We start from the raw sequence: 25,853 nt of genomic DNA, 5'->3' as shown, positions 1-25,853 counted from the left end.
TCTGCCTCTATATATTTGGCAAAAGTGGGCTTATTAATAAACAAGTGTTTTACCTCATGCTAGAGGTAAAACAAGTTTTCAAAAGTTTGGTACAACACTTTGCCTGTTGGCATGCCCTTCATGGATGAAGTGATTACCTGTTCTTTGGCCACTTCCCTGATCTTCTTGTTGTAATCTGCCTGTGTCATTAACTTGTCATTTATTACTAAGGGATTAGGTAATCCCTTTTCCTTCAAAAGTTCAAACTTAGCCATGAACCTGTCAACAGCTAGTTGCATGTTCTGACACTTATCTTCTAAATTCAACATCAAATTCCTCTTGGTGAGGACTTTTCTGACTTCCAAAATTGTACCTGTCCTGTCAGGTATCTCAAGCTCTTGCAGCTCATACTTATTCTTGGAGTTGAGGAAGTGGATGATTCTTGCTGCTTCCTTTGGCATATCTCCAAGTTCTGTTTTAACCCTTTCAATGGCTTTTGTAGCCTGCTTAATTAAATCTATCTGCTCAAATATGACCTGGATGGATGGCCAAATATCATTGACAGAGTCAATGATATTGGCCCACAGTTGCTCTTTAGCCTTTCCTATAGGTTCAGTCAATGTCAGTTCTTTCTCCAGGCTTTTTATCCTTTCATTCATCCTTGTAGCCTTTTGTTGTTCTTCCTTATGCATGATCTGGGCAAGTTTGTAATCTGTCTCAAGGTTGCTGACTTTCTCCTTCAGTTTGTTCATCTCATTGGTATGAATGGACATTTCTTCCATTGCTTTGACCAACCTGTTTGCTTCTTCACTTGTGGAGGTTGTTGCTGTTGATCCTGTTGCTGATGTAGTCTGTGCAGATGTTGATAGTGCAGTGGCCATTGGAGCAGTGGGAGCTAATGTTGCTGCCAAAGTAGAAGGTACAGCTGTGGTCACTGTTGGAATGATAGTTGCAGGAGCATTATCAATGCTAGCTTGTTTGAGCTGGATCAAGCTATCCAGCTCCTTCTCCATCTCCTTTAACTGGTCATTCAGTTGCAGCACTAAGTCCATCATTTCCTCATGATTGGTCTGGCTTTCTAGGACTTCTTTTGTTTGTGGGTGCTACAAATGAGGCAACTTGAGCTATTTCTTGAGGGCTGTTATGTCCTCATTTTTCTTCTTGATCAGCTTTTCTATGGCTTTAACATCACTTGGGTCATGGCCCAGTTCAATAACCAAGTCCTCCAAGGACTTTATCCTGGTGTCTTTAGCCTGTGAAGAGGCTCTCTCCAACTTGAATTGAGTTGTTATATTGTCTAATGAATCTTGTAGCTTGTAAGCAGCCATGGCCTTTGTTGTGAGGGTGGAGTAGATCATCTCTCCAGCTTGCTTGTGAAATTCGATCTGATCAATGGGATGAACATCCCTGGCCAAGACTTCAAAATTTGTCTTTTTGTAGTCTGCTAAGGTCTTTGGTTGCTGTAAAGTGGGCTGCAAGAATGAGACCTACATTTTTCCTTCTTTGATGTCAAATGTTGACATCAGTCTACTTTGGGTTGGTGGTGTGAGCTTGAGGTATAGAGCATATGTTTTTGCCTTGAGTCTCTCATTCCTCATCTTTATCTCTTTAAATCTGTCTTTGATGTCTTTTTCCCTATCAGCTGGCCTAACATTGGGTAGGCCAGTTTCGGCACCCAGATTGTACTATGATATTGCTTAATAAGAAAACCCTCAGATAATTGCACCAGCCTTCCCACATTGGGTTTTTCCGAGGACATTAGTCCAAAAATAATGGTGTCATATGGTGTGTTTGTTTCTGTTTCTTTTAGTTGTTGATCTGTAATATGTTAAGCATGCACTAGTGTTTATTTTCAGTATTTACATTGTAAATAACCTGTTAAGGAAAATAACAAGTAGGTAGGAATAAATAAGATAAAGTGCATGGAGGGATTCTAACTAAGTAAACTTAGAAACTTCAACAATCTTCAAACCGACAGCATGCCTATCAATTTTTGCACAGGAAAAGGCGGATATGCGCTGACAGTTTCATTGTCAGTGCATTTTTTGCAAACAATTTAGAGAAAAGCGCTGACAGTTGGCCCACCAGCAGAACTATCAGGTTCTGGCTACAAAAGGATGATAATGGCATTTGTTAGCAATTCCAGGAAAGAAAGCCCGGAAGGAGGAACTGTTCAGAAAAAGGCATTTTTGAAGGGGTGACAGAGCAAAATTTCTAGCACTCATGGCACAATCGTCATCCTACTCAACTTCTTTCTCCGCCCTCGCTGGCGCTGCCTTCGAGTCAAAAGCCTCTCCCTTACTCTTCCTCAAACACTAGTTCACATAGTGACCTAGTTCCCCACAATGGAAGCACTTGACCTTGGAGAGGTCCTTCTTCTTTCTCTTCTCCTGCTTTCCCGCAAATGCTAGAGCTGCATCCTCTTCTTCTTCCTTCTTGATCCGGACTCCTTTGCTGCTACTTCCCGTCTTGGTCAGCCGTCTGATCTCTTTTTGACGAAGAGCCACCCACAACTCTTCCCAATCTAAAAGATTCGCCCTGCCCAGTATGATCTGGACAAATGTCTCCCACTTTTCAAAGACTGTGTTTAGTGTGGTTCTTACCATCAACTCTTGATCCGGCGTGGCCCCTATGGAAGTCAGTTGGTCCCGGATCTCCTTCAACCGACCGAGGAATAGATATATCTGCTCTCCCTTCTGCATCTAGTATGACCGTGGCTGATTCTCAAGTAGCATCTTCCTCTGCGCAAAAGTATGCTGGTACAATGTCTTCAAGGTATCCCACATTTGTTGATTTGGGGTAGCATCGGATGTGCTCTAGCGACGAAAATTGGTGGAGAGGCTAAGGCACATCAGATCTCCAATACCCAGAAATGGTTTAGGTAGATTCGAAACAGTTTGGGAGATATTAAAATAATTAATTTTTTTAATGGAGTCCCTAAGTCTAAACTTAGGAAAAATAAAATATTAATGTGAATTAATATAAAACTGTGTTAGAATGGTCCAAAAGTCATGGATCAAGCGAGATCTAATCTTAGCCGTTGATTAGGGACTTAAACTCGGCCATTGATTGGTCAACGAGAAAAGTATAAGAGGAGGCTTGAGGGTCACTTGGAGAACACACCAAGAGATCAAGATTTCGGCTTTCTGGGTCTGGGTTTGCTGAGAGAGTTGAGAGAGTGATTAGAGTTGCAGCTAAGGGGCAGTGAATACAGAAGCAAAGAGGCAGAGATAGCACCGGGAGGATCAGTGCAGTAGCTGGAGAGATGGACATAGAAGGCAGAAGCCAGAACTGTCGGAACAACCGGAACTGTCGGGAACTGCCAGAACAGCCTGGAAAGCTGACGTAGAGGGCAGAAGCCGGAACTGCCGGGAACAGCTGGAACTTCCGAGAACTGCCGGAACTATCAGGAAAGCTGACGCAGAGGGAAAAAGAGGCTGACGCAATCCCTAGAGGCTAACACTAGGGTTTTTCGTGGGGCAAACTGGAGCTGAGGAGTTGCCGGAGTGTTTATCTGGGGTTTCAGCCGGAGCATCTGTCTCCGAAGGAGAGGTACTACTACCGAGATTATTCTCTGTTGGGTGAGCCGGTTTTGGCACCCAGATTGTATTCAGAAACTGCATAATAATAAAACCCTCAAATAGTTGCACCGGTTTTCTCGCATTGGGTTTTTCCAGGGACATTGGTCCAAAAACAACGGTGTCACTTGTGTGTTTGTTCTGTTTCCTTCAGTTGATGATCTTTAATGTGTTGAGCATGTACTTGTATTTATTTCCAGTATTTACATGGTAAATAACTTGTTAATTAACAAAACAAGTAGGTAGGAATAAATCAGAAAGTACATGAAGGGTTTCTAACGGGTTAGACTTAGAAATTCCAACATGGTATCAGAGCGTGGTTGCAGATCACAGAAGAACTAAGGACGTCATCCGAGCAGAGGAGCAGCAGCAGAAATCAGTTGTCCCGAGTGACAGAGCTGATCCTTGTAGAAGGCGACAGAGGAAGGAGTGATGCAAAGGGACCGTGTCATCATTCTGGGCCAGAGAAAGATAACGCAAAGGCTAAGGGAGGCAGAATAAAGCAAACGCAAAGGCCAGGAGGGCTGACGCAGTTGGCTGGGGGAGCTGATTTGCCGGTGTCGGGATTGCTCAAAGCCAAGTGGCTCAATCCTTCAGTTGTTGGGGTATAGGAGGTTGTGGGTAAGTTGCAGATTGAATTTGGTGGGGTACTGTAGTCAGAACAGTACCTAACAGGGCAAGACCAAGGGGAGGGAGTTGCTGCCAAGGCAGATTTCTAGCCAAGGAATCCAGATCAGTGGTGCAGTTGCACAGACGAATTCTAGCCAAGGAATCCAGATCAGTGGTGCAGTTGCACAGACGATCGAAAAGGGGCAACTTGACGGTTAGCCGAAGGATTTCCACGAGGGAAATCGGGACTCAGAGGGAGTCCAAAAGAGAATTTCTAGACGGGAAGTAGAGAGACTCGGAGGAGTCAAACATGGAACTTCCAGATGGGAAGTAAAGAGACTCCGCAGGAGTCAAACCAAGAACTTCCAGGCGGGAAGTAGAGAGACTCGAAGGAGTCGACAAAGAAGAGTAGAGAGATGGCCATGAATGGGATGAGTGATTAGGATAGGTTGGACGAAGCATCCAACTTTGTGGTCTGAAAGGCCAGGATCCTGTCCATTCTAGATAAGCATCGTATCAAGGCCTTCGCCTTGAGGGATGATGATTGTGCCATGAGTGCTCACACGCCACTTGAGCGAAAGTGGAGAGACATCGAGTTGTAGTTAGACAGACTACAGGCAATGAGGAGCAGGATCCTCGAGGTACCCATCCTCTTGGATTACACTTTGCTACGGGAACCCCGATGAGGAGTAGCAGTACTGGCGAATTCAGTAGAGACGGATGAGGCTGGAGTGACAAAGGGAGCCACAGTGCAGGATTCCCAAGACAGCGTGAGGCAAAAGTGCGAGAAGCATGGGAGTGTTGCACCAGTGCAGGATGGCACAGAGAGGTGTGCAACGGTGCAAGATGCATGGAGTAGTTGCAACAGCACAGAGGTCAGAGAGGGAGCACTTGTCAGCGACAGAGGGAGTTTTCAGCTTCATGGGTGTCTCTAGCCTGACAAAGATGTCGGAGTTGGGAGATCAGTTACTTACTTCTCAGTAACTGAGTTGCAGTTCAGCAGTTAGCAGTGGTAGTGCTATGGGCAGCACGATGCAACACGATGAGAGGGGTTGCAATGAAGATGCAGTAGTGGCAATGGCAGGGCCATGGGCAGCAGCAGAATGCAGAGGAAGTTGCTGTACGGATGCAGCATTGGCAGTGGCAGGGCCATGGGTAGCAGTACAGGATGTAGCTTGATTATGAAAGTGTCCTCTTCAGATGTCGATCGTGCTTTGAGATGGGACATCTAGCCAAAAATTGCCCAAAAGCCTCTGAGAAAAATTTTGCTAGAAAAAACCACCACAGATCTACATGGTGGGAAGGAGCACAAAAAGAACACTACACTGTCACCAAAGAAGAATATTCTAGAGAAAACTCTGAGTCACAAGAAATCAAGGAAGAAGGAAACAACTCTCAAAGCAAGCAAGGAGAAAGCCCGCCCCAACAAATCAACAGTTATGAGGATTTGAATACCGCAGAAAAGAAATCTTCATTTAACAGCAAAGCAGATCTCCTAAACCAAACTTCTCCGACTATAGATCGCGAAGCTAAGACACCAATGTCCCAAGAACCAGAAGAGATGAAGGAGATGCAAGACAAAGGAAGTTGGAAGACCGTAGAGAAAAGAAAGAAAGCTACAACACCAATCTCGCCAAGAAAGACGAGGAGCCAGACAAGTAAAAATTAAGAAAATTGTAGGTCCGATAGACCAATTTGGTCTCAGTGGACGTTAACCATCATCATCATCATCATCATCATCATCATCATCATCATCAGCAGTACAGATGATGGGCAACAGGCCTAGCATCAGCATAGGGACCAATGCTGGATGATCAAAGTGATACTCAGTGAGGAGTATTACTAGAACACAGTCCTCGCTAAGAGGGAGTGTTGATTTGGGGTAGCATCGATGTGCTCTAGCCACGAAAATTGGTGAAGAGACTAAGGCACATGAGATCTCTAATACCCAGAAATGGTTTGGGTAGATTCTAAACAGTTTGGGAGATATTAAAATAATTAATATTTTTAATGGAGTCCCTAAGTCTAAACTTAGGGAAAATAAATATTAATGTGAATTAATATAAAATTGTGTTAGAATGGCCCAAAAGTCATGGATCAAGCTAGATCTAATCTTAGCCGTTGATTAGGGACTTAATCTCGGTCGTTGATTCGTCAACGAAAAAAGTATAAAAGGAGACTTGAGGGTCACTTGGAGAACACAACAAGAGATCAAGATTTCGACTTTTTGGGGCTAGGTTTGCTGAGAAAGTTGAAAGAGTGATCAGAGTTGCAGTTGAGGAGCAGTGAATACAGAAAAAAGTATAATCTATGGATCAAGCTAGATCTAATCTTAGCCGTTGATTAGGGACTTAATCTCGGTCATTGATTCATCAACGAAAAAAGTATAAAAGGAGACTTGAGGGTCACCTGGAGAACACAACAAGAGATCAAGATTTCGACTTTTTGGAGCTAGGTTTGCTGAGAAAGTTGAGAGAGTGATCAGAGTTGCAGTTGAGGAGCAGTGAATACAGAAGCAAAGAGGTAGAGATAGCACCGAGAGGATCAGCACAGTAGCTGGAGAGAGGGACGTAGAGGGCAGAAGCCAGAACTATAGGGAACTGTCGGAACAACAGGGAAAGCTGACGCAGAGGGCAGAAGTCGGAATTGCCGAGAACAGCCGGAACATCCGGGAACTGCCAAAACAGCCAAGAAAGCTGACGCAAAGGGAAAAAGCGGAACTGCTGGAACTATCGGGAAAGCTGACGCAGAGGGCAGAAGAGGCTGACGCAATCCCTAGACACTGATGCTGGGGTTTTCGTGGGGCAGATTGGAGCTAAGGAGTTGCCGAAGTGTTTATCCGGGGTTTCAGCCAGAGCATCTTTATCCGAAGGAGAGGTACTACTGCCGAGATTATTCTCTGTTGGGTGAGCCAGTTTTGGCACCCAGATTGTATTTAGAAACTGCATAATAATAAAACCCTCAGATAGTTGCATCGGTTTTCCCGCATTAGGTTTTTCTAGGGACATTGGTCCAAAAACAACGGTGTCACTTGTGTGCTTGTTTTGCTTCCTTTAGTTGATGATCTGTGATGTGTTGAGCATGTACTTGTATTTATTTCCAATATTTACATGGTAAATAACTTGTTAATTAACAGAACAAGTAGGTAGGAATAAATCAAAAAGTACATGAAGGGTTTCTAACGGGTTAGACTTAGAAATTCCAACAACATTTCCTTTGTCGTCTCCTTCTCGGCAATATGTTGGACCACATGATCCTTGACCCCATCAAGGATGATGCATTTTGCTTTGCCCATTGCCTCCTCATACCTTTGATTAGCTACCGGGTCAACTAGGATAGCCATTACGCTCAAGGCGAAGCCCTTGATGCGATGTTTGTCTAGAATGGACAAGATCCTAGCCTTCCAGACCACAAAGTTGGACACTCCGTCCAGCCTATCCTGATCCCTCAGCCCATTCACGGCCATCTCTCTGCTCTTCTCTGTCGACTCCTCCGAGTCTCTCTACTTCTTGCCTGGAAGTTCTCGGTTTGACTCCTGCTGAGTCTCTCTACTTCCCATCTGGAAGTTCTCGGTTCGACTCCTCTGAGTCTCTCTACTTCCCGTCTGGAAGTTCTCTTCTGGACTCCCTCTAAGTCCCGATTTCCCTCCTGGAAATCCTTCTGCCAACCATCAAGTTGCCCCTCTCCGATCGTCTGTGCAACTACAACACTAATCCAGATTCCTTGGCTAGAAATCCATCTCGGCAACAACTCCCTCTACCTTGGTTTTCCTTGTTAGGTATTGTTCTGACCACAGTACCCCACCAGCTTCACTCCCACAAACTGCCCACAGCTTCCTTCGCCCCAGCAACTGAAGGATTGAGCCTCTTGGCTCTGTGCAATCTCGACACTAGCAAAAACAGTGCCCTCAGCCACTGCGTCAACCCTCCTGGGTTCCGCGTGAGCCTATTTCTGCCTTCCTCACCCTCAGCACTAGCCTCTCTCAGGCCCGGACTGATGATGCAGTCCCTCTGCGTCAACCCTTCCTTTGTCGCTTTCTACAAGGATCAAATCTGTCACTCGAGACAGTTGAATCTGTTGCAAATGCTCTGCTCAGCTAATGCCTTCAGCTTTCTTGTGATCTGCAACAACACTTTGATACCATGTTGAATTTTCTAAGTCTATCCATTAGAAAATTAATCTGTATTCTGCTAGTTTATTTCTTCTACTTTTAAATTTTGAACAAGTTATTTAAAACATTTAAATAACGAAATAGACACAATACAGTCACAACATCTACAGATCATCAGCTGAAAGAAAACAAACACACAAGTGACACCGTTATTTTTGGACAAATGTCTCGGCAAAACCCAATGCAGGAAAACCGGTGCAGTTATTCTGAGGGTTTATTATTATACAGTATTTCCTTGAGTACAATTGGGTGCCTAACCGGCTCACCCGCCAGAGAAAAAATACACAGCAGTAATACCTCTCTATTCGGAAACAGGTGTTCAGAAAACTTGTCCCACAAAACCCTCTCCAGCGTCTCTGAAATTTTGCGCTAGCCCTTCTGCCCTCTACGTCAGCCTCTTACTGCCCTGCGTCAGCCCTCTGAGGCACTACGCAACCTCTGGGACCCTCTACATCACTCATGCCGCCTCTGCGTGGATGACGCAATCCCTCTGGCCTCTACATTGTCTCTGTTGGGCTTTGCATGGCCTGAACTGGCTACTGCCTCTCACTCTCTGCTTCTGTGTTGGTCTCTTGGCACTGTCTTTGCCTCTTTGCCTAATACTCACTGCCCTTTGTTGCTAATCACTGATTCAACTATGCTTAGCAACCCCACTCTAGCAAATCGAATCACTGATCACTTTGGTGTATCTTCCAACTGACCCTCAAGCCTCTTCTTATACTTTTCTTAGTGGTCCTTCAACGGTCGAGATTAAATCTCTAATCAATGACTAAGATTAGATTTGGCTTGAGCCATGACTTTTGGAACCTTCTAACCCAATCTTATATTAATACCCATTAATATTTTATTTTTCCTAAGTTTTGACTTAGGAACTCCATTAAAAATATTATTTATTTTAATATCTCCCAAACCGAGTACAATCTGTCCAAACCATTTCTGGGTCTTGGAGATCTCATGTGCTTTAGCCTCTCCACCAATTTTCATGGCTAGAGCACATTCGATGATACCCCAAATCAACATATCTTTAGAAGAGGATGCTCTTGATTGGCTCACTAAGTAACCTGCTAACTAATATAACTCTTTATAAGGCATTCTAACTGCATTTTTAGATAAGTTTGGAGAGAAGAAGGAAAATAGGCATTTGATTAATGCCATTAGCAATATGAATAAAAATGAGAACGAAACCATGGAGGAGTTTAACAAGAGATTCAATGGATTAGTAAAAAGCATGCCTGCTACTGTTAAACCTCCTAATGAATTTGCTTTATGCTCATATCTGGATGCTTTTGGTATTGACACTGCTTATGAGTTGAGGAGGAAGGAGTTTGTGAATTTAGGTGTAGCTAAAACTGAAGCCTTAAAAATGGAAAAGGATAGAAAGCAATCAGTAAAGTCTGAACTTCCTGGTTTCACTAGAGGGCCATCGAAACCAAATGATTCCAAAAACAAAGTGAAATAAGAGACTACACATGATCTTATTAAGGAGTTAACCAAACTCATCAAGAGTATGGAGGCAAATCACACCAGTCAAATGAATGTTATCCAAAATCGATTAGTGGCCATGGAAAGAAATCAAGGTGGGAGATTCCCAAATAGAGGAAATGATAGATGGCAAAAGAGAGGACCTCCCAATGACCATAGGCCACCTAATCCACTCAAGTCTACAAACTTAGTTGATGATTCCATGCCTTATTGTAGACCTTGTGATGACATACATGATGAACTCACTTGTCCTTATGCAAGAAGGATCCTAGAAGGAGATATGGTGGGAACAAGTGAGCAAATCAATGTAGTTGGAAAAGAGCATCATTTGTCCTTGGAAAATTGGATGGGAGTTATGGAGAGTAGTCAGAAGGTAAATAAAAAGTCTCCATCCTCCTATAGTATAAATAATTTTGAAGATTTGGATAGGATCACTGAATTATATGGAGAGAAGCCTTCATCAACTCAGATTTTAGAGATAGCCAAGGATAAGGAAAGGGGAAAGAATAAAGAAAGAAATCATAGTAAAACTTTCACTCCACCCACATCAAAGTTGAATACTAACTTGGGAGGATGGATTAATAATGCTAAGAATTTAGTTCCTGTCACTAAAATCATGAAGATTCCCTCCCAAAGATATAAATTGTTGAAAGCCATTGATGCTCCCAATGGAAAAGAAATGTCTAATTTTCTAAGGATAGATATGAGGATGCCCCTATCACTCTGCAAAGTAGTGATATGTGTAGAGATAACAGAGACCACCAACCTTTTTCATCACTATGTGGGTCAATGGAATGCTTTTACACAATTGTATGTTTGACTCTGGGGCATCACCTTGTGTCATGACTAAGAAAGTCATGAATCAGTTAAATTTGAGGATTTCTAGACCCTACCACAACATTTGTGCAATGGATTCAAAGATCATTGAAGTGTGTGGTTTGATAAAAGATCTTCAAGTCCACTTAGTTGTACATCCTGACATTATGATCACCATGGATATTGTGGTGATTGATGTGCCTGATGCTTGGGGGATGTTATTGTCTAGAAAGTGGGGAGCTAATATTGGGGGTAGTTCGCAAATGGATTTAAGTTATGCTACCATCCCTAACAGTGAGGGCATCATGGTTAGATTGGATAGGGAATTGGAGAGAGTTTCATATAGAAAATACCAAGGAGCCTCATAATGAAACTGTGTATGAATCTGATAACTTGGGAAACTATGCTATCCTGGCTAATTATTTTCCTCCTTTGGAGAAGAAGGCGGATTGTAAGAAAGATGGAATTTGGCACATGAATTTTGATGGTGCCCATTCTAGGTATGGTAAGGGTGATGGAATTGTCCTTACCTCCCCTCTTGGTCACATATTCAAGTTTGCCTATAGATTGGAATTCGATGAAACCAACAACGTAGCAGAGTATGAGGATTTGTTGTTGGGTCTTGAATTGGAAAAATACTTGAGGATAAAGTTGCTTAGTATCAAGGGGGATTCTGATTTAGTCATTCTTCAAACTAAGAATCAATTTGCATGCAAGAATGATAGATTAAAGAGGTATTGAAATGTTGTTTGGGATAATATGGAATATTTTGATGCATTAGACCTTCAAGCAATTCCTAGGGAAGGAAATAAACAAGCTGATGAGCTGGTCGTTGCTACATATACATTACAGCTCGGAGAGAACTTGGTGGATGATAAAATTAAGATGGAGATTATCTTTAGGCCACCAGTTCCTGATAATCTAGAGCATTGGCAAATCTTTAATGATGAAAGCCAGGTGGTTCGTTTTTTAAATAACACGAAGGAATTTTCTGAATTTAACTCTGGCTACAAAGAGGAATGATGTGATTATGACGAGTGTAATGTTGTGACAGATACCACTCCTAGGGAATGTGTAGCCTTGGAGCAAGTGATGATGCATCAAAGAGAAAAGATAATAAGAAAATTGACCCAGGGGAATTCATTGAAGTGAATATTGGTACCCCTCATGACCCAAAGATTATTAAAATAGGCAAGGGTACCAATGAGCAAGAAAGGAAGAATTTGATAAATTTACTTCATGGATATAGAGATGTTTTGGTTTTTCCATATAATGAGTTGAAAGGTTATAGGGAAGATGTTATGGAACATAATGTTCCTCTTAAGGATGAAAATGCCAAACCCTTTAGGCAGAAACTTAGGCAAACCCCCTTCGTGCAAAAGGAATTGCAAAAGATGCTTCAGGCTGGTATTATTGCTCACACTAGGCATTCCACATGCTATTCAAACTTGGTTATTGTGAAAAAGAAGAATGGATCAATCAGGCTATGTGTAGACTTTCGAAATCTTAATTTAGCCTATAGAAAAGATAATTACCCTTTACCTAATATGAAAACCTTATTGCAAAGGGTAACAGGATCTGGAATGATGTCTTTGTTAGATGGATTTTCAGGATACAACCAAGTCTTAGTGAAGAAGGAGGATAGACATAAGACAACATTCACCACACCATGGGGTACTTTTGAATATTTGAGGATGCCTTTTGGACTAATGAATGCTAGAGCAACTTTTCAAAGGGCTATGGACTATGCCTTTAAGGATCTAATTGGAAAATTTATTGAGATCTATCGAGATGATTTAACTGCTTTTTCTAAAAATGGAATTTCCCATATAGGCCACCTAAGGCAAATTTTAGATAGGTGTAGAGAGTATGGAATATCCTTAAATCCTGCTAAATCTATTTTTGGAGTGACTGAAGGGAAGTTGCTTGGTCACATCATTTCAAAGGATGGGATCAAGATTGACCCTGAAAGATTTGAGGCTATTCAAAAGATTCCTTTGCCTCATAATATTAAAACCCTTCAATCCTCATTAGGAAAGATTAATTTTCTTAGAAGGTTCATCCCAAATTATGCTGAGATTTCCAAACCCATCCAAACCCTCTTAAAGAAAGATGTTAAGTTTGTTTAAGGAAATGAGGGTAGAAAAGGTTTTCAGGAAACAAAGGATTCTATTGTCAAAGCACTTGTTCTAGTAAGCCCTGATTATTCAAAGGATTTTCTGATTTTCTCTTTTGCATCCGAAGATACTATTGCTGACGTGTTGCTTCGAAAGAATAATGAAGGGCATGAGCAGCCTATTGCTTTTATGAGTAGGTCCCTTCAAGGGTCTGAGTTGAAGTATAGCACCATGGAGAAGCAAGCTTATGCTTTAGTCAAGTCTCTTAAACAGTTCAGAGTTTATGTGGGGTATTCTAGGATAATTGCATTTGTTCCCCCCTCTGTTGTAAAGGGTACTTTAGTCCAAGCTGATTGATTAGGAACTCGTGCTAGGTGGGTCTTGAAGATTCAAGAGTATGATTTGGATATTTGACCTACCAAGCTTGTGAAAGGCGAGGGATTGGCCAAAATCTTGACTAAAGGAAATGAGAAAGCGATAGGAATGATTTGTCAAAATGATTTGGAAATAACTTCATCAGAACTTCAAAGATTGGGTCAACTTGAATGGTATAAAGACATTATTTATTATTTGCAAAATTTGTCATGTCCTAACAATTTAGTTGGCCATAAGAGAAGAGCATTAAGGCTTAGAGCAACTGAGTGTTTCATTATGAAGGATGGTCTAGGTTGGAGAAATCCGGAGGGGGTAATACTTAGGTGTGTTGATGAAGTTGAAGCCAAAAAGCTTCTTTTTGAGTTTCATTCAGAATTTTGTGGAGGGCATTATGCTGCTAAGACTACTACCCACAAAATCTTGAGGGCTGGTTATTTTTGGCCTTCTATTTTTGCTAATGTGCACAAATATAGGCTGCCAAGCTTGTCAACTATTCACTGGGAAGCAAAATTTAGCCTCTTTGCCTCTTCAGCGTGTGGCCATGGAGGCGCTCTTTCAACAATGGGGGCTACATTTTATAGGGATGTTTAATGAAAATTTGAGTAATGGCTACTCATGGATTATAACTGCCACTAGTTATTTTACTAAATGGGTAGAGGCCATCCCTACAAAACACACCACCGACCAAGTAGTGATAGATTTTCTTGAAGATAAGATTATCACTCGTTTTGGTGTCCCTGCCAAGATTACTACCAACAATGCCAAGGCTTTTAGCTCTACTAAATTCCCATCGTTTTGCTTTAAGTATGGCATTGTTTTATCCCATTCATCAAACGACTATCCTCAAGGTAATGGCTTAGTAGAGTCAAGTAATAAGAATTTGATAACCATAATCAAGAAGATAGTAGGGGATAACAAACGTGCATCGGATAGTAAAATTAAATATGCTTTATGGGCTAATAGGATTACAAAGAAGAGTTCTACTGGGAAGAGTCCCTTTGAGTTAGTGTATGGCTTGGATGTTACCCTTCCTATGCATTTGAGGTTATCAGCTTACCAATTGCTACAATGTTTTACATCTGATAAAGATGTTGTGCAATGTAGGATTGACCAAATTATAGAATTGGATGAAACCAGAAGAAGAGCCTTTGAGCATTGTTGTAAAAAAAAAAATCTCAGGTAAAAAGAAATTTTGACAAATCATCTAGGAATAGAATGTATTCTAACAATGATATGGTTTTGCTATGGGATCACAGGAAGGAAAAGCCAGGTAATCATAGTAAGTTTGACAGTTTGTGGCTTGGACCATACATTATCAGGGAAGCAGCTGGACAGAAGTCCTACCATTTGAGCACTTTGGATGGAGAACCACTCGAGTTACCTGTGAACGGCCAACTACTCAAATTGTTCTACAAAGAAAATATCTGATGCCATGGGGCATCTCTTTGTATCATATTTCTAACCTTATACCGTATCATTTTCTTTAATTAGTTTTATTTCACGAATAAATTGTCATTTATGCTTTTAGAGTAAATTTCCAGTTCTTCGTTTCTGTACTTTATTTCATTTGATGATATTTTGAATGGATACTGCTGATATATGTCTTTTGTCGGTTGATGCAGATTCCAGGTTCTTGCACACTATCACTTTGTATCTAGCATGCATCCCCATATGGAGCCAAATGTTGACCACTGAAGTTGCACTTGTGTAGCATAAAAACTATGCTGAAGTATGAAAAACTGATAGCTTGTAGCGTTGAAAGATGAAGAGACTGATAGCGTGAAGATTTAATTATAAAAAATACACAGAGGTATTTAATATAATAATTTATTATTATATATAAATGTATAAGATGAATTGTACAATGAGGACCCTGCTTTTATACCTCAGCAGGTGACATTTCGTCAATGGGCATGTCTTTTAGACATGCCTATTCACTTAATTAATGACTTATTTAACCTAACCAATATTTAATTATTTAATATTTAATATTTGTTTTATTTAGCTAATTGTTATGAATTATATTCATAACATAGCCTCTCCCTTCGGAAGCTTTGTCCTCAAAGCTTTAATACTGGGGTTTTCTTCACTTAGTCGTTGTCGATGTATACAACTTGGTCATTGATTCGTCAGGTAGCTTATCAGTACTATTTCCTTGGATTTTTTTTTTTTAGATATCTATATATATATTTCTTTCTTTTTTTAATAATATTTTTTTTAAGCTCTCTTTTTTTTTAATAATTCTAAATTTTTATTTTTTTTAAATCATAACATATATATATATATAATATAATATAGTTGTTATCTATATCTATATATATATAGATATATATATATATATGATAGTTTTATTGGAACGAAACTAACACCATTTAAATTGATTTTTACGCAATGATAACGTCGTGATGGTTCGATGCTGACTTGTCCCATTGCTTACCCCCATTATGAACGGTCCAAAAAACACAGTGTCCTCGGACGAATTTCATCCAATGTCACAAATCTGAAAAACATCACAACATAATTTGAAACTAATGGGTTCTCCATGGTAAGTCCGTTCTTCCACCTTAAGGTACCACAAATTATAGCCAATAACATCTTCTAATAATTTTAGATCAGCTTCACTTAAAACAACATACATAGATGTATTTGAAACATCTTCAAATTGAATCATTGGAGCAATGGGGACCAAATCCTCTCTCAATTGGACATTAGTTCTTGACTGAGATATCCTCGACAGCAGATCATCTGCTTTTTCTATGGCCAAAGCACAAAGTTTCTGCACCTCATGGCCAGAATAAAGTCGACTGACAATACCACGGGCCATCTTGGCAGGCACTCCACTCACTGGTCCCACCTCGTCTTCAAGTTTCCGTGCTTCCCTATCCACTATGTCATGCGGTTCTTTGTATTGAACAGTACCACTAAGAAGCCTACGGCCGAGAGAAATGCGATAGCAAAGAACATCCACTCGTCGAGCATTCATCACAGTCAGTAATTGTTTTCTCCAGCATAGGTTAGTGAGGTTACGGTTAACACCAACACGGTTTTGCTGTTCTAGAACGTGGTTTCCCACACAACGTGATTTTGTTGTTCCAAAACGCAGTTTCCCCACTGTATCGAGGACAATTGCAAAAATGACGCGACTCATCCGAATACGAAACTGTCTGTCTGCAAATGTAACACATTATGTTTCCACACTTACATCTCACTTTATTGCATCCAGACGTCTTGATTAACTCCGCGTGGCAAATGTTACATTCTCTTATCACAGCTTTTGTCATCCTCTCTTCTACTGCCCTACGAACAGCAGTCTCAGAATTTTTGTCAACCTCTTCACAGGGTAATGGTGAGTGACTCACCTTCTGAGTCATTTCAGGTGCGGCTATTCGAGCCAGACCAAAGTCACATAATTTTATTCTTTTGTCCTCGTTCACCAGGATGTTGTCGGGCTTCAAATCTCGGTGAAGAACATTGACAGAGTGCAAGTACTGAACAGCTCTGAGTATCTGGTTCATAATCAATTTCACCTCGAAATCGCGCGGTTCTTGTCCTTCAACAGTGCTGTCGTTTTGCTCACGCTCATCAAACAGGCAGTCCATGGCTTCCATGACCATATAAATGTCATCAAAGCTATATTGACTAGCAGGTCGCATGATTCCTTTCAGGCTCACCACAAAAGGGTGACTGATTTGGCTATGAATTACCAGTTCGCGGATTACTTTCTCGACATAATAAGCCATACAGGATAAATAGTCATGCGCCTTGACACCTCCATAAATGATTTGATTGACTTGCTTCCTTATACATTTAAAACAAAACCAATGCCCACTTCGACACTGTAGCATTTTTTCAAATCGATATGGCCAATAACAACAACCACATTCCATAGACGCTGCCTCGGCTCCATTCATTACAGGCAATTGTGTCTCATTCCCACTTTTAATCTGGAAATAACTTTCTGAATTCGTTGGAGCCCTTATTTCATCGAACTCACCTGCTCCAATATTTATCCCCTTTCGCTTCTGCTTATAGGTGGTATTATTATGTTGGCCCATCAAAGAAGATCTTTCTGCTTTTCTAGTCCACCGCGGAACTCCTATTCTCAGAACTTCTGCACGTCCGTCGTCTGACGAATTGAAAGAAACCATATTTTCATCTATAAAATTAGAGGCGTGGTCTGAAGAAGATGATGAAGATCCGGCCATATTTCCAAACTTGGCGAAGGTTTTAGATTTTCTGTGTCTCCGATTCTCATATCTGTAACTTGTATGGCAGATTTTAGAGTCTCTGCTAGTGTGTACTTCATTTCTGCAGCTTTTCTGACTGTTGGTCTCAGAATCTCTGCTTATAGCCACTGCTCTAAAAATGCCACTAGATACAAAAGGCAGTTGTTCATCTTCTTGTTTCTCAGGATAGTCCTCATCCACATCATCTTCATCTAAATCATTAACTTGATCTAGATCATTTTTCTTATTATCGATTTCCTTTGGACATTCTTTAACTTCTGCAAAAGATCTTTCTAGTCGTTGAACTGCTTCTTGAATACTAAATTGCTCAACATATTCATGATGTGAACGCAATGGCACATTGTGCTGCGTACAACGTTCAAAGACCCGCATGATTATATCGTGTGCCATGGCTCTGATACCACTATAGCATAAAAACTATGCTGAAGTATGAAACACTGATAGCTTGTAGCGCTGAAAGACGAAGAGACTGATAGCTTGAAGATTTAATTATAAAAAATACACAGAGGTATTTAAAATAATAATTTATTATTATATATAAATGTATAAGATGAATTGAATGTACAATGAGGACCCTTCTTTTATACCTCAGCAGGTGACATTTCGTGAATGGGCATGTCTTTTAGACATGCCTGTTCACTTAATTAATGACTTATTTAACCTAACCAATATTTAATTATTTAATATTTAATATTTGTTTTATTTAGCTAATTGTTATGAATTATATTCATAACAACCTGATGATTATATGAAGACTCCATGCCCAAGGATGATCCAAAGGACACTTGTACCATCAGATACCATCAGTCAACAAAGTTTTTTATCTCTACTTCTATCTTCTCAGCATCTTTCTTGTACCCAGATTCCACACCCTGCAGGGAAATTGTAATAAGTGATACTAGTAATGATGAGTTTTTGAGTTTGTAACAGGGCTAGGATGTTGGGAATCAATCAGCAAATGAGTACACTTTGGAGTGTTTTTTTATCTGGTTAATTATCCCTTCTTTTTCAGAGGTGGATAATTTTCTAGGTTTTTTCACTCACCTTTTACCCCAAAGCCGGGGTGACGGTTTGAAAGTTGAGCCCCTAACACATATTAGTGTCTAGAGTCAATGTATATTACCATACTAGATCACACAAAAAAAATTATGGAATTTGGCTAGGTCTAAGTAGGATTTTTTAATAATTAAAAATTTCCCGCAAAACAGGATTTTTTAATTATTTTCTATGTAATGGTGTAAATAAGTGGCCTTACGAAATGTTTGGGGTGTGTGACTACTCGAAATTTATCCTTTGAAGCCCAACATTATCCTAGGACCCACTTTGAGGGTTAAAAAATGACTTATAGTCCCTCAAAAGTTGATTTTCCTAATATCAATGGCAAAAAAAAATTCATAATTGGAAAAATTCATAATTTTTGCCAAAGTCAAAATAAGTCAAACAAGCGCCAAGGCAAATTGAAGGGAAGTCAAAGGTGATGTGGCAACCATGTGGGGCCCACCACATAAAGCACAAGTCAAAGTCAAAGTTCAAAGTGGCAAGTCAAATGGTCCAACCATGAGTTCATAAGGCACAACGAAAAAGTTTTTTAACATGTTGAAAATATGTGGTGCACATTAAAAGCTTAAAGGGGGGCAAAATATATGACATGGCAACCACATGAGACCACAAGTAGTGGGGGATAAATCAGCCAAGTCATCAATTAGTGTTGGAAGTCCACGAATTAGCAAAAAGGCTTCAAAAATCAATTTTAAAATGTAATGGATTTCGCAAAGTTTAAGTGGGGACAGAACTACCACATGGGACAGTTCTTGTCCCCCACTTACTCTCACTTGTCTCCCACTCACATACATATCAACCAATGGGTTCATCGCAGGGATATGTCACTGCCAGCTAAAAGAATGATACGCAGCAAATTAACGCACAACTAACAGCAGCCTACGGAGATTATGAACAGCAGTTTGTTAGAGGTGGCAGCCAACACATATTTTTGAGGAAGTTTGTCTACCACACTCTTCAGTTAAGTCTACACTTGACCAGCAGTTGAACTAGCACATTGATACACAAGTGAAGTACGTACCAGCAGTTTGGGAACACCTACAGCCAGTCATCTTGCCACTTGTGATTTGATTTTCTACATTGGGATTGTCAATCCATCTCCACTTGTCATTGGAATTTTCCTTGGGATCATCTCCCATTTTCTTATTTATATGAGTCTTGAGCTCTCATTTGTATCATATAGAACGAGCTGTTGGGCTTGCGGAGACTCTGCTGGATTTTGTATTCATCTTTCATATAATAAAAGAGACTTTGGGGTACTATTGTGTTGGTGTTCTCCTTCCATTTCTTGAAGTGATGTTATTTCAATTGTTGTGCTTTACATTCTACATGTATGTTGGATTATGCTAGTTATCATTTTGCCACTTGTTTGGATTAACATATGCAAGCTATCTTATATGGTTTTTGGGTTAGAGAAATACTCTAGGAAGAGGAGCACTAGAAGATTTTTGGTGAAATCTCTAGCCTTCTGCTCCATTGTATAATCTAATCCCTTATGATTGTTGACATCTTTTTTCCAAGTGTGTAGAGATCTTTAGATTTGGTTGAAGGATTTACTTGGGCGGGGGGTAGCTCTCCAATAGACGAACAAACTCCCAAGATCAAGAATAGAAGGACCCAATCGATTCGCTTCTAGGATCTCATCAAACAATTTTGAAAGAGGGAGTTTCCTTTCCTCTAGCCTACTAAGATCACATAAACTTAAATTAAATATTTTTCTTGATCAATATCTTGTACTTTCAGGGATTTTATTTGCTACCTAGAGCATTGTTTTAACAAGACAAGTATGGAGTTCTACTTGCATGTCTTGATCTAGTTCTTGTACACTAATTGTAGATTATCATTTTGACTATTTCATGTCATCTTTGTCTCCATTTCAGGATTGCTTTGCTTTCAATTTTTGAAGCATTCTACTTTTGTTTTAAGCAAAATACAATTTCATTTCTTAAAGAGCAAATACTTGGAAGGCATTGGTTGTTTATGTATTTCATGCTTATCTTATGATGGTTATTGCTCATATCAGTTTTTGCTTATAAATCTTAAAGAAATAATCTATTTAACTCTAACAATTCTCCTAGAAACTCACATCTCTTTTTTAACTTAACTTTTCATTAGAGACCAGCCCCCTTAGCTAACCTAGGAGATAGCCTAAACAGAGAGAGAATGGATTTAGTGTGACAACCCCTCCTCTGAGATCCCTTCCACCAACCACACCTTTTGGGGTTGAAGGCTTTTCTCACTGACTTGTAGGTAAGAGTAGGCGGCAGGGTCAACAGGTCCCACTGGTTGCCCCTGCTGCTGGACCAAAGGAGATTCTGCTGACTAATGCTGATCACCTGTAGGCATCTCATGAGATCTCCTGAAAGCTCGGTCCTCCATGAACTTCACATCTCGTCTCATCACAATCTTCCTACTACTAGGAATGTAAATCATCTATGCCTTTGAGTTTTCGCTATACCCAACAAGAAACCCCTTCTCTGCAATCTGATCCAATTTGGTACGCTTTTCATCTAGCATGTGGCAATAAGCAACACTGCTAAAGATCCTAAAGTGATTAACTTTTGGCTTTTTTCCTGTGAAGACCCGTTCTAGCGTTTTCTTCCCCAATGCTCTATGAGGAGTCTTGTTCTGAATATACACTGTCGTGTTACATGCCTCTACGCATAGAAACCTGGGCAAATCCTCGTCATATAATATAGCCTTTGCAGCCCCAACTATAGTTCTGTTTTTTTGCTCTTCTACCCCATTCTTTTGTGGCTTATATGGGGTTATCCATTCTCTTTTGATGCCTTCCTTCGAACAAAAATCTGTGAAGTCTTTATCAATATATTCTCCACCATTATCTGAGCGAAGCACCTTGATCTTCTTCCCTATCGCATTCTCCACGAGAGCCTTAAACTCTTTAAAACGATCGAAGACCTCATCTTTGGTCTTCAAGAAGTAGATCCAAGTTTTCCTGGAATGGTCATCAATAAAGGTGACGAAGTATTCAGCACCACTAAGAGCTCCAGTGGACATCATGCCACAAATATCTGAATGTATAAGTCCTAACACGCCAGCTGCTCTATTGTCACTTCTTGGGAATGTTGCCTTAGCATACTTCCCAAGTACGCATCCTCTGCACACATCATCGTGTTCCGTTCCAAGTTCTGGAACCCCTGTTACTGTTTCCTTGAGCATCTTGAGTGCTCCATGGTGTAGATGTCCCATTCTCCTATGCCATAACTCATTCAAATCCTTCCATTCTCCTATGCCTATCAGTGACATTGGAGAGTCAAGTTGCAACTTGTACAATTTGTAGCTTCTGACTCCAATCTAACTTACCTTCTTCCAGCTTGAGTGTTTAATAATACTCTCTTCCCTACGAAGTGGATAACATATTCCTTATCCTGTAGCTGGGATACTGAAATCAAGTTCATACCCAATCTTGGCACATGCAGTACATTTGTAGCACTAGTCCTTGCTCCTAACTCCCTCTAAAAATCGATGTTACCTCTCCCTATTGGAGTACACTTAGTTCTGCTTCCCATCGTAATCTGGAAGTCCATCTCCTCCTCCTTGTAGCTAGAGAAATATTCTCTAACTCCTGTCATATGAGCTGATGCTCCACTGTCTATATATCAAACACCCTGTGAAATTGAGCCTGATAAGCAAGCAAATTCATCCTCCAATCTGGAAGACAACTCTGAAGCTACCTGAATATCAAATCAATCCATGGCTATACTGTGTGCTATTTTTCTTCCCCTTGGCACTGATTCTGCTACTGCAAAACCCTCTATGCCACAAATCAGTAATCTTCTCTCGAAAATAACTCTATTGTTGCTCCCTATGCCTGCTGGAATTACTAATATCTGGAAATCAATCTTTTTTTGCCACCTGCAACTGAAAATCAAATTTCCCAAGAAATTCATACTGATTGGCTAGGTAATTGCGCAGCGCCTGCGAATGTTCTACTGTTGCTCCCTCTAAACAACGAAATTCTTAATTTTTCGAACTAAGATATCAATCTGCTAAACTAGTTGTGATACCATGTGAAAAAATCATCTATTGCAACAACTGGAAATTATTCTCCTAATTGTAAATTAAATTATGCAGTTTATTTGCTACGGCAAACAAATCACAACCACAATTTTCACCATAAAAATACAGCGGAAAATAAAATACTGAAAACTGAGAAATACTAGCACACATAAGAATTTTGACACAATTTTTTTGGCCAATTGTCCCCAAAAACACACAATGTGGGAAAATCGGTGCAACAAATGATGGTTTTATCATTATTCTTCAGCAACAATTCTGAGTACAATAATTTAGGTGCTTTACTGGCAATCTAATATGAGGAAAATACTGGCAAAATTATTGTGAGAAATTTCTCTCACCCCACAACTAATTTCTACCACCGAAATTGCCTCCCTAGCCACACGCTGAACCTTCTGCGTCACCCTCTGCGCAGTGCTTGCACAGAACCTCTAGGAATTTCGGCCTTCCTCTCACTGCCCCTTCCCGGGACTAGAAAATTTTCTCCTAGAATGTTGCTTACCTCCTCTACCACCTGCTATTCACCCTCTGGCTCTATCTTCTTTGTTGAATCTCTACCATTGAGAAAATCAAATTGCCTAGGCAACTAAGCATCTGCATTGGTGTATTCTCCATCACCACATCAATCTCTTCTTATATCTTCCTATTGGAACTCCAATGACCAAGATTAAATCTTAATCGATGGCTCAGATTATTTCTAGATCGATCCGTGTGAGTTTCTAGATGATTCTCACCTTATCTCAATTAATACTGATTAATTAACCATATTCTCTAAGTTTAGACTTAGGAAATATTTTAAAAGATGGCTAATAATCTAATTGAGACACTTCTAGGTGGAATTTCCTAAAACGATTTCTATGTTTTGGAGATCTCATGTATTCTAACCTTTCCACCAAATTTTGTGGCTAGACCACATCCGATACTACAAAAACTAACAAACCCAGCAACCTTCTTCTTAAATAATCAAGTCAACGGGAGAATCCTATAAACCAAGATGGCCTCCACAAGTGTTAAATTTGTCTCTTGAAAAACTCTTCAATACCTTGTCCACCAAGACAATGCTCCTCCTAGATAACTGAGCAATCTTCAAATTGATATGTCTCTAGCTTGCTTGATGAGGTATCCCTTACTAGGACTCTGCCTAGACTTCCTATCTCAGTCTTCCCCTTTATTGGATGACTCAGACCTCTGTAATAAAATAGACCTTGCCTTTCTTTCTGATTTCGGATCCATGTATTCCTGGTCTCAGACTCCTGTAGAATGACTGACCTCTATATCTCGAATCCCTGCAATACAACAGGCCAAAGACTTTGGATGATAGCTCTTTGAGGTGATATAGAATTCGGATTTTATTCCTGGTCTCAGACTCCTGTAGAATGACAGGCCTCTATATCTCGAATCCCTGCAATACAACAAGCCACAAACTTTGATTATTGTACTTTTCTTAAGTTAGACTTGGGAAAGAAGGCATAAATCACTAGAAGAGGCAAATAGTTTCTTCCACATGCTAAGACACCAAGCCAATGTAAAAGACCTTCCGAAGCTACTCACACCAACACAATCCTCTTCCACGAATGCTTGTTTGAATTACTTAGAAAATTGATATTGTGTGTTTGCATTTCCATAAACTTTCACATCCATATAAACGTACTTGAATGAGGCATTTAACATATAAGCCCTCAGGCAATTAGAACTCTGTCAAAAATCATTTCTCCGTAGCTATACTTGAGCCTATACATGATAGACATAAGCCACCCTAGGACCACTAACTGCCAACAACTTATATGAGTGGCTGTAAACACATGTTCAACATGCTGAGTATCCCAAGGGGTTAGCTCAACCAGGTTTGCCTAACGTCGCTACTAGCTACACATTTGGCTAGTTCCATGCTAGCAAGTGCCCAGTTCGAGTTCCCTTGGCTGAGGCACACTAGCCTATGCCAACAGGTTTACTAGAAATGGCAGCCAAATTTTTCTATCATGTTTTACTTGGAAAAAAAAGTTTCAAGGTGATCACTTGCAAAGCCTATAACACTCACGATGCTGGTTGTTATAATTTCATATGCTTCTTTTTTATACTAGTCAAATAAACAAGAATGAAGTGCAATGCATTCTGTAAGGCTAAGGAAATAAAATTAAGCCAAATATCAGTTAGAACTAAACACGAAATTCTATAGATCTTGAAGACAAGTATGGACAATTGTGTACCCTTTGCGTTGTAACTGCTCGCTTATCTTTGGTGCCTGCAAAGCCAAATGCCCTGGGCTGTTACAATGAGGAAAAAGAAGAGGTATTAGCAAGCAAGCATATATGGGAAAATCAATAACTTCAGTCCTTTGCTGTCTCCCAATATTTTTTAATTCATTGCATATTCATATAAATCACCTAGCAATCAATTTTGTGTTCTCTAGAAATTAAGATTTTGTGATTACAGTGGAAAGTTAAATGCAAAAGCATTAAACCAGATAACCCTCGACAGAATCTAGGAAAATGTCAACAACAGAGCAAAAAAAATCAAAATATGATACCTGCACACCAAGCATCCTCCCAATCACAAGCAAAGCCTCTTGAGTGTCTTTATTTTCCTTGTATAGATGAAATCTGAACAAAGAACATAGCAGTCAAACAACTCAAATACTTATAATTAAATCAATCCTTATGAATGGTGCATGTTGAACTTACATCTACGTGTACCTAAAGTTTTATGGTTTACTCCTACCAAAATGTAAACAGTAAAGTAATCATTGCACTGAGAGGCCCTCTACAGCCTAGTATGAAGAAGATGTTGTCATGTAATGTTACATTTAAAAATAATAAAATAATACTTACATTAACAAATTAAAAAAATAGTAATAACAAAAAAAATCAATGTTGGCCATAAATAAAATAATTCAATTTCTACCTTAATTTTACAGCAAATTTATTCATAGATTAAGTAATTGAAAGTAAAAATTAAAAAAAAATTAAAAAAAAAAAAAAATTAATTTACTTTCTAGTATTAGGGAGATATGTAATGCCTTCACTACTTGAGATGGAGTTGAGATATGGCATGTAAAAAATAATATCGTCGATATTACATTATGTGTAATTCATTCTATGTCGGGTTGACATGTAATATTTAAAACAAAAATACATTAATAACAAAAATATATATTACTATTAAAGTAATTTAAATTATTAAAAAAAAAAACTTATATTTTCAATTTCCATTGTAAGGAATGTTTAATTTATTACATTCTTAATACAGAGTTATATATAACATTTAAAAAAATATTAATAACAAAAACAGTTCAAATCCCCGTAAGTGACAGGATGAGCTATAATGCCTTGATAAATATTGTCGTAATGGCTTTGTGTTTATGAATATTGTTGTATTAGCTTCG

General features: G+C 39.7%; 1 protein-coding gene across 1 annotated transcript in view; it reads right to left on the bottom strand.

Moving 5' to 3' along the window:
- The window catches only part of LOC149211073 (multisubstrate pseudouridine synthase 7-like), a 405,145-nt gene that overhangs the window by 281,173 nt on the left and 98,119 nt on the right, over window positions 1–25,853 (bottom strand). Inside the window, exons 6-7 of the mRNA XM_089396894.1 lie at window positions 24,999–25,071; window positions 24,679–24,735 (exon numbers count right to left, since the gene is read on the bottom strand). Of these exons, the coding sequence (XP_089253020.1) occupies window positions 24,679–24,735; window positions 24,999–25,071 (130 nt within the window). The remainder of the gene's footprint in view (window positions 1–24,678; window positions 24,736–24,998; window positions 25,072–25,853) is intronic.

Source organism: Pinus tabuliformis, chromosome 1_2 (assembly GCF_031772625.1).
Source record: "Pinus tabuliformis cultivar Carrire ecotype Pingquan chromosome 1_2, CPIR1, whole genome shotgun sequence".
Classification (NCBI taxonomy): Eukaryota; Viridiplantae; Streptophyta; class Pinopsida; order Pinales; family Pinaceae; genus Pinus; species Pinus tabuliformis.
Note: the sequence above shows the minus strand (reverse complement) of the source record. Positions and strands in the feature narration are given on the sequence as shown.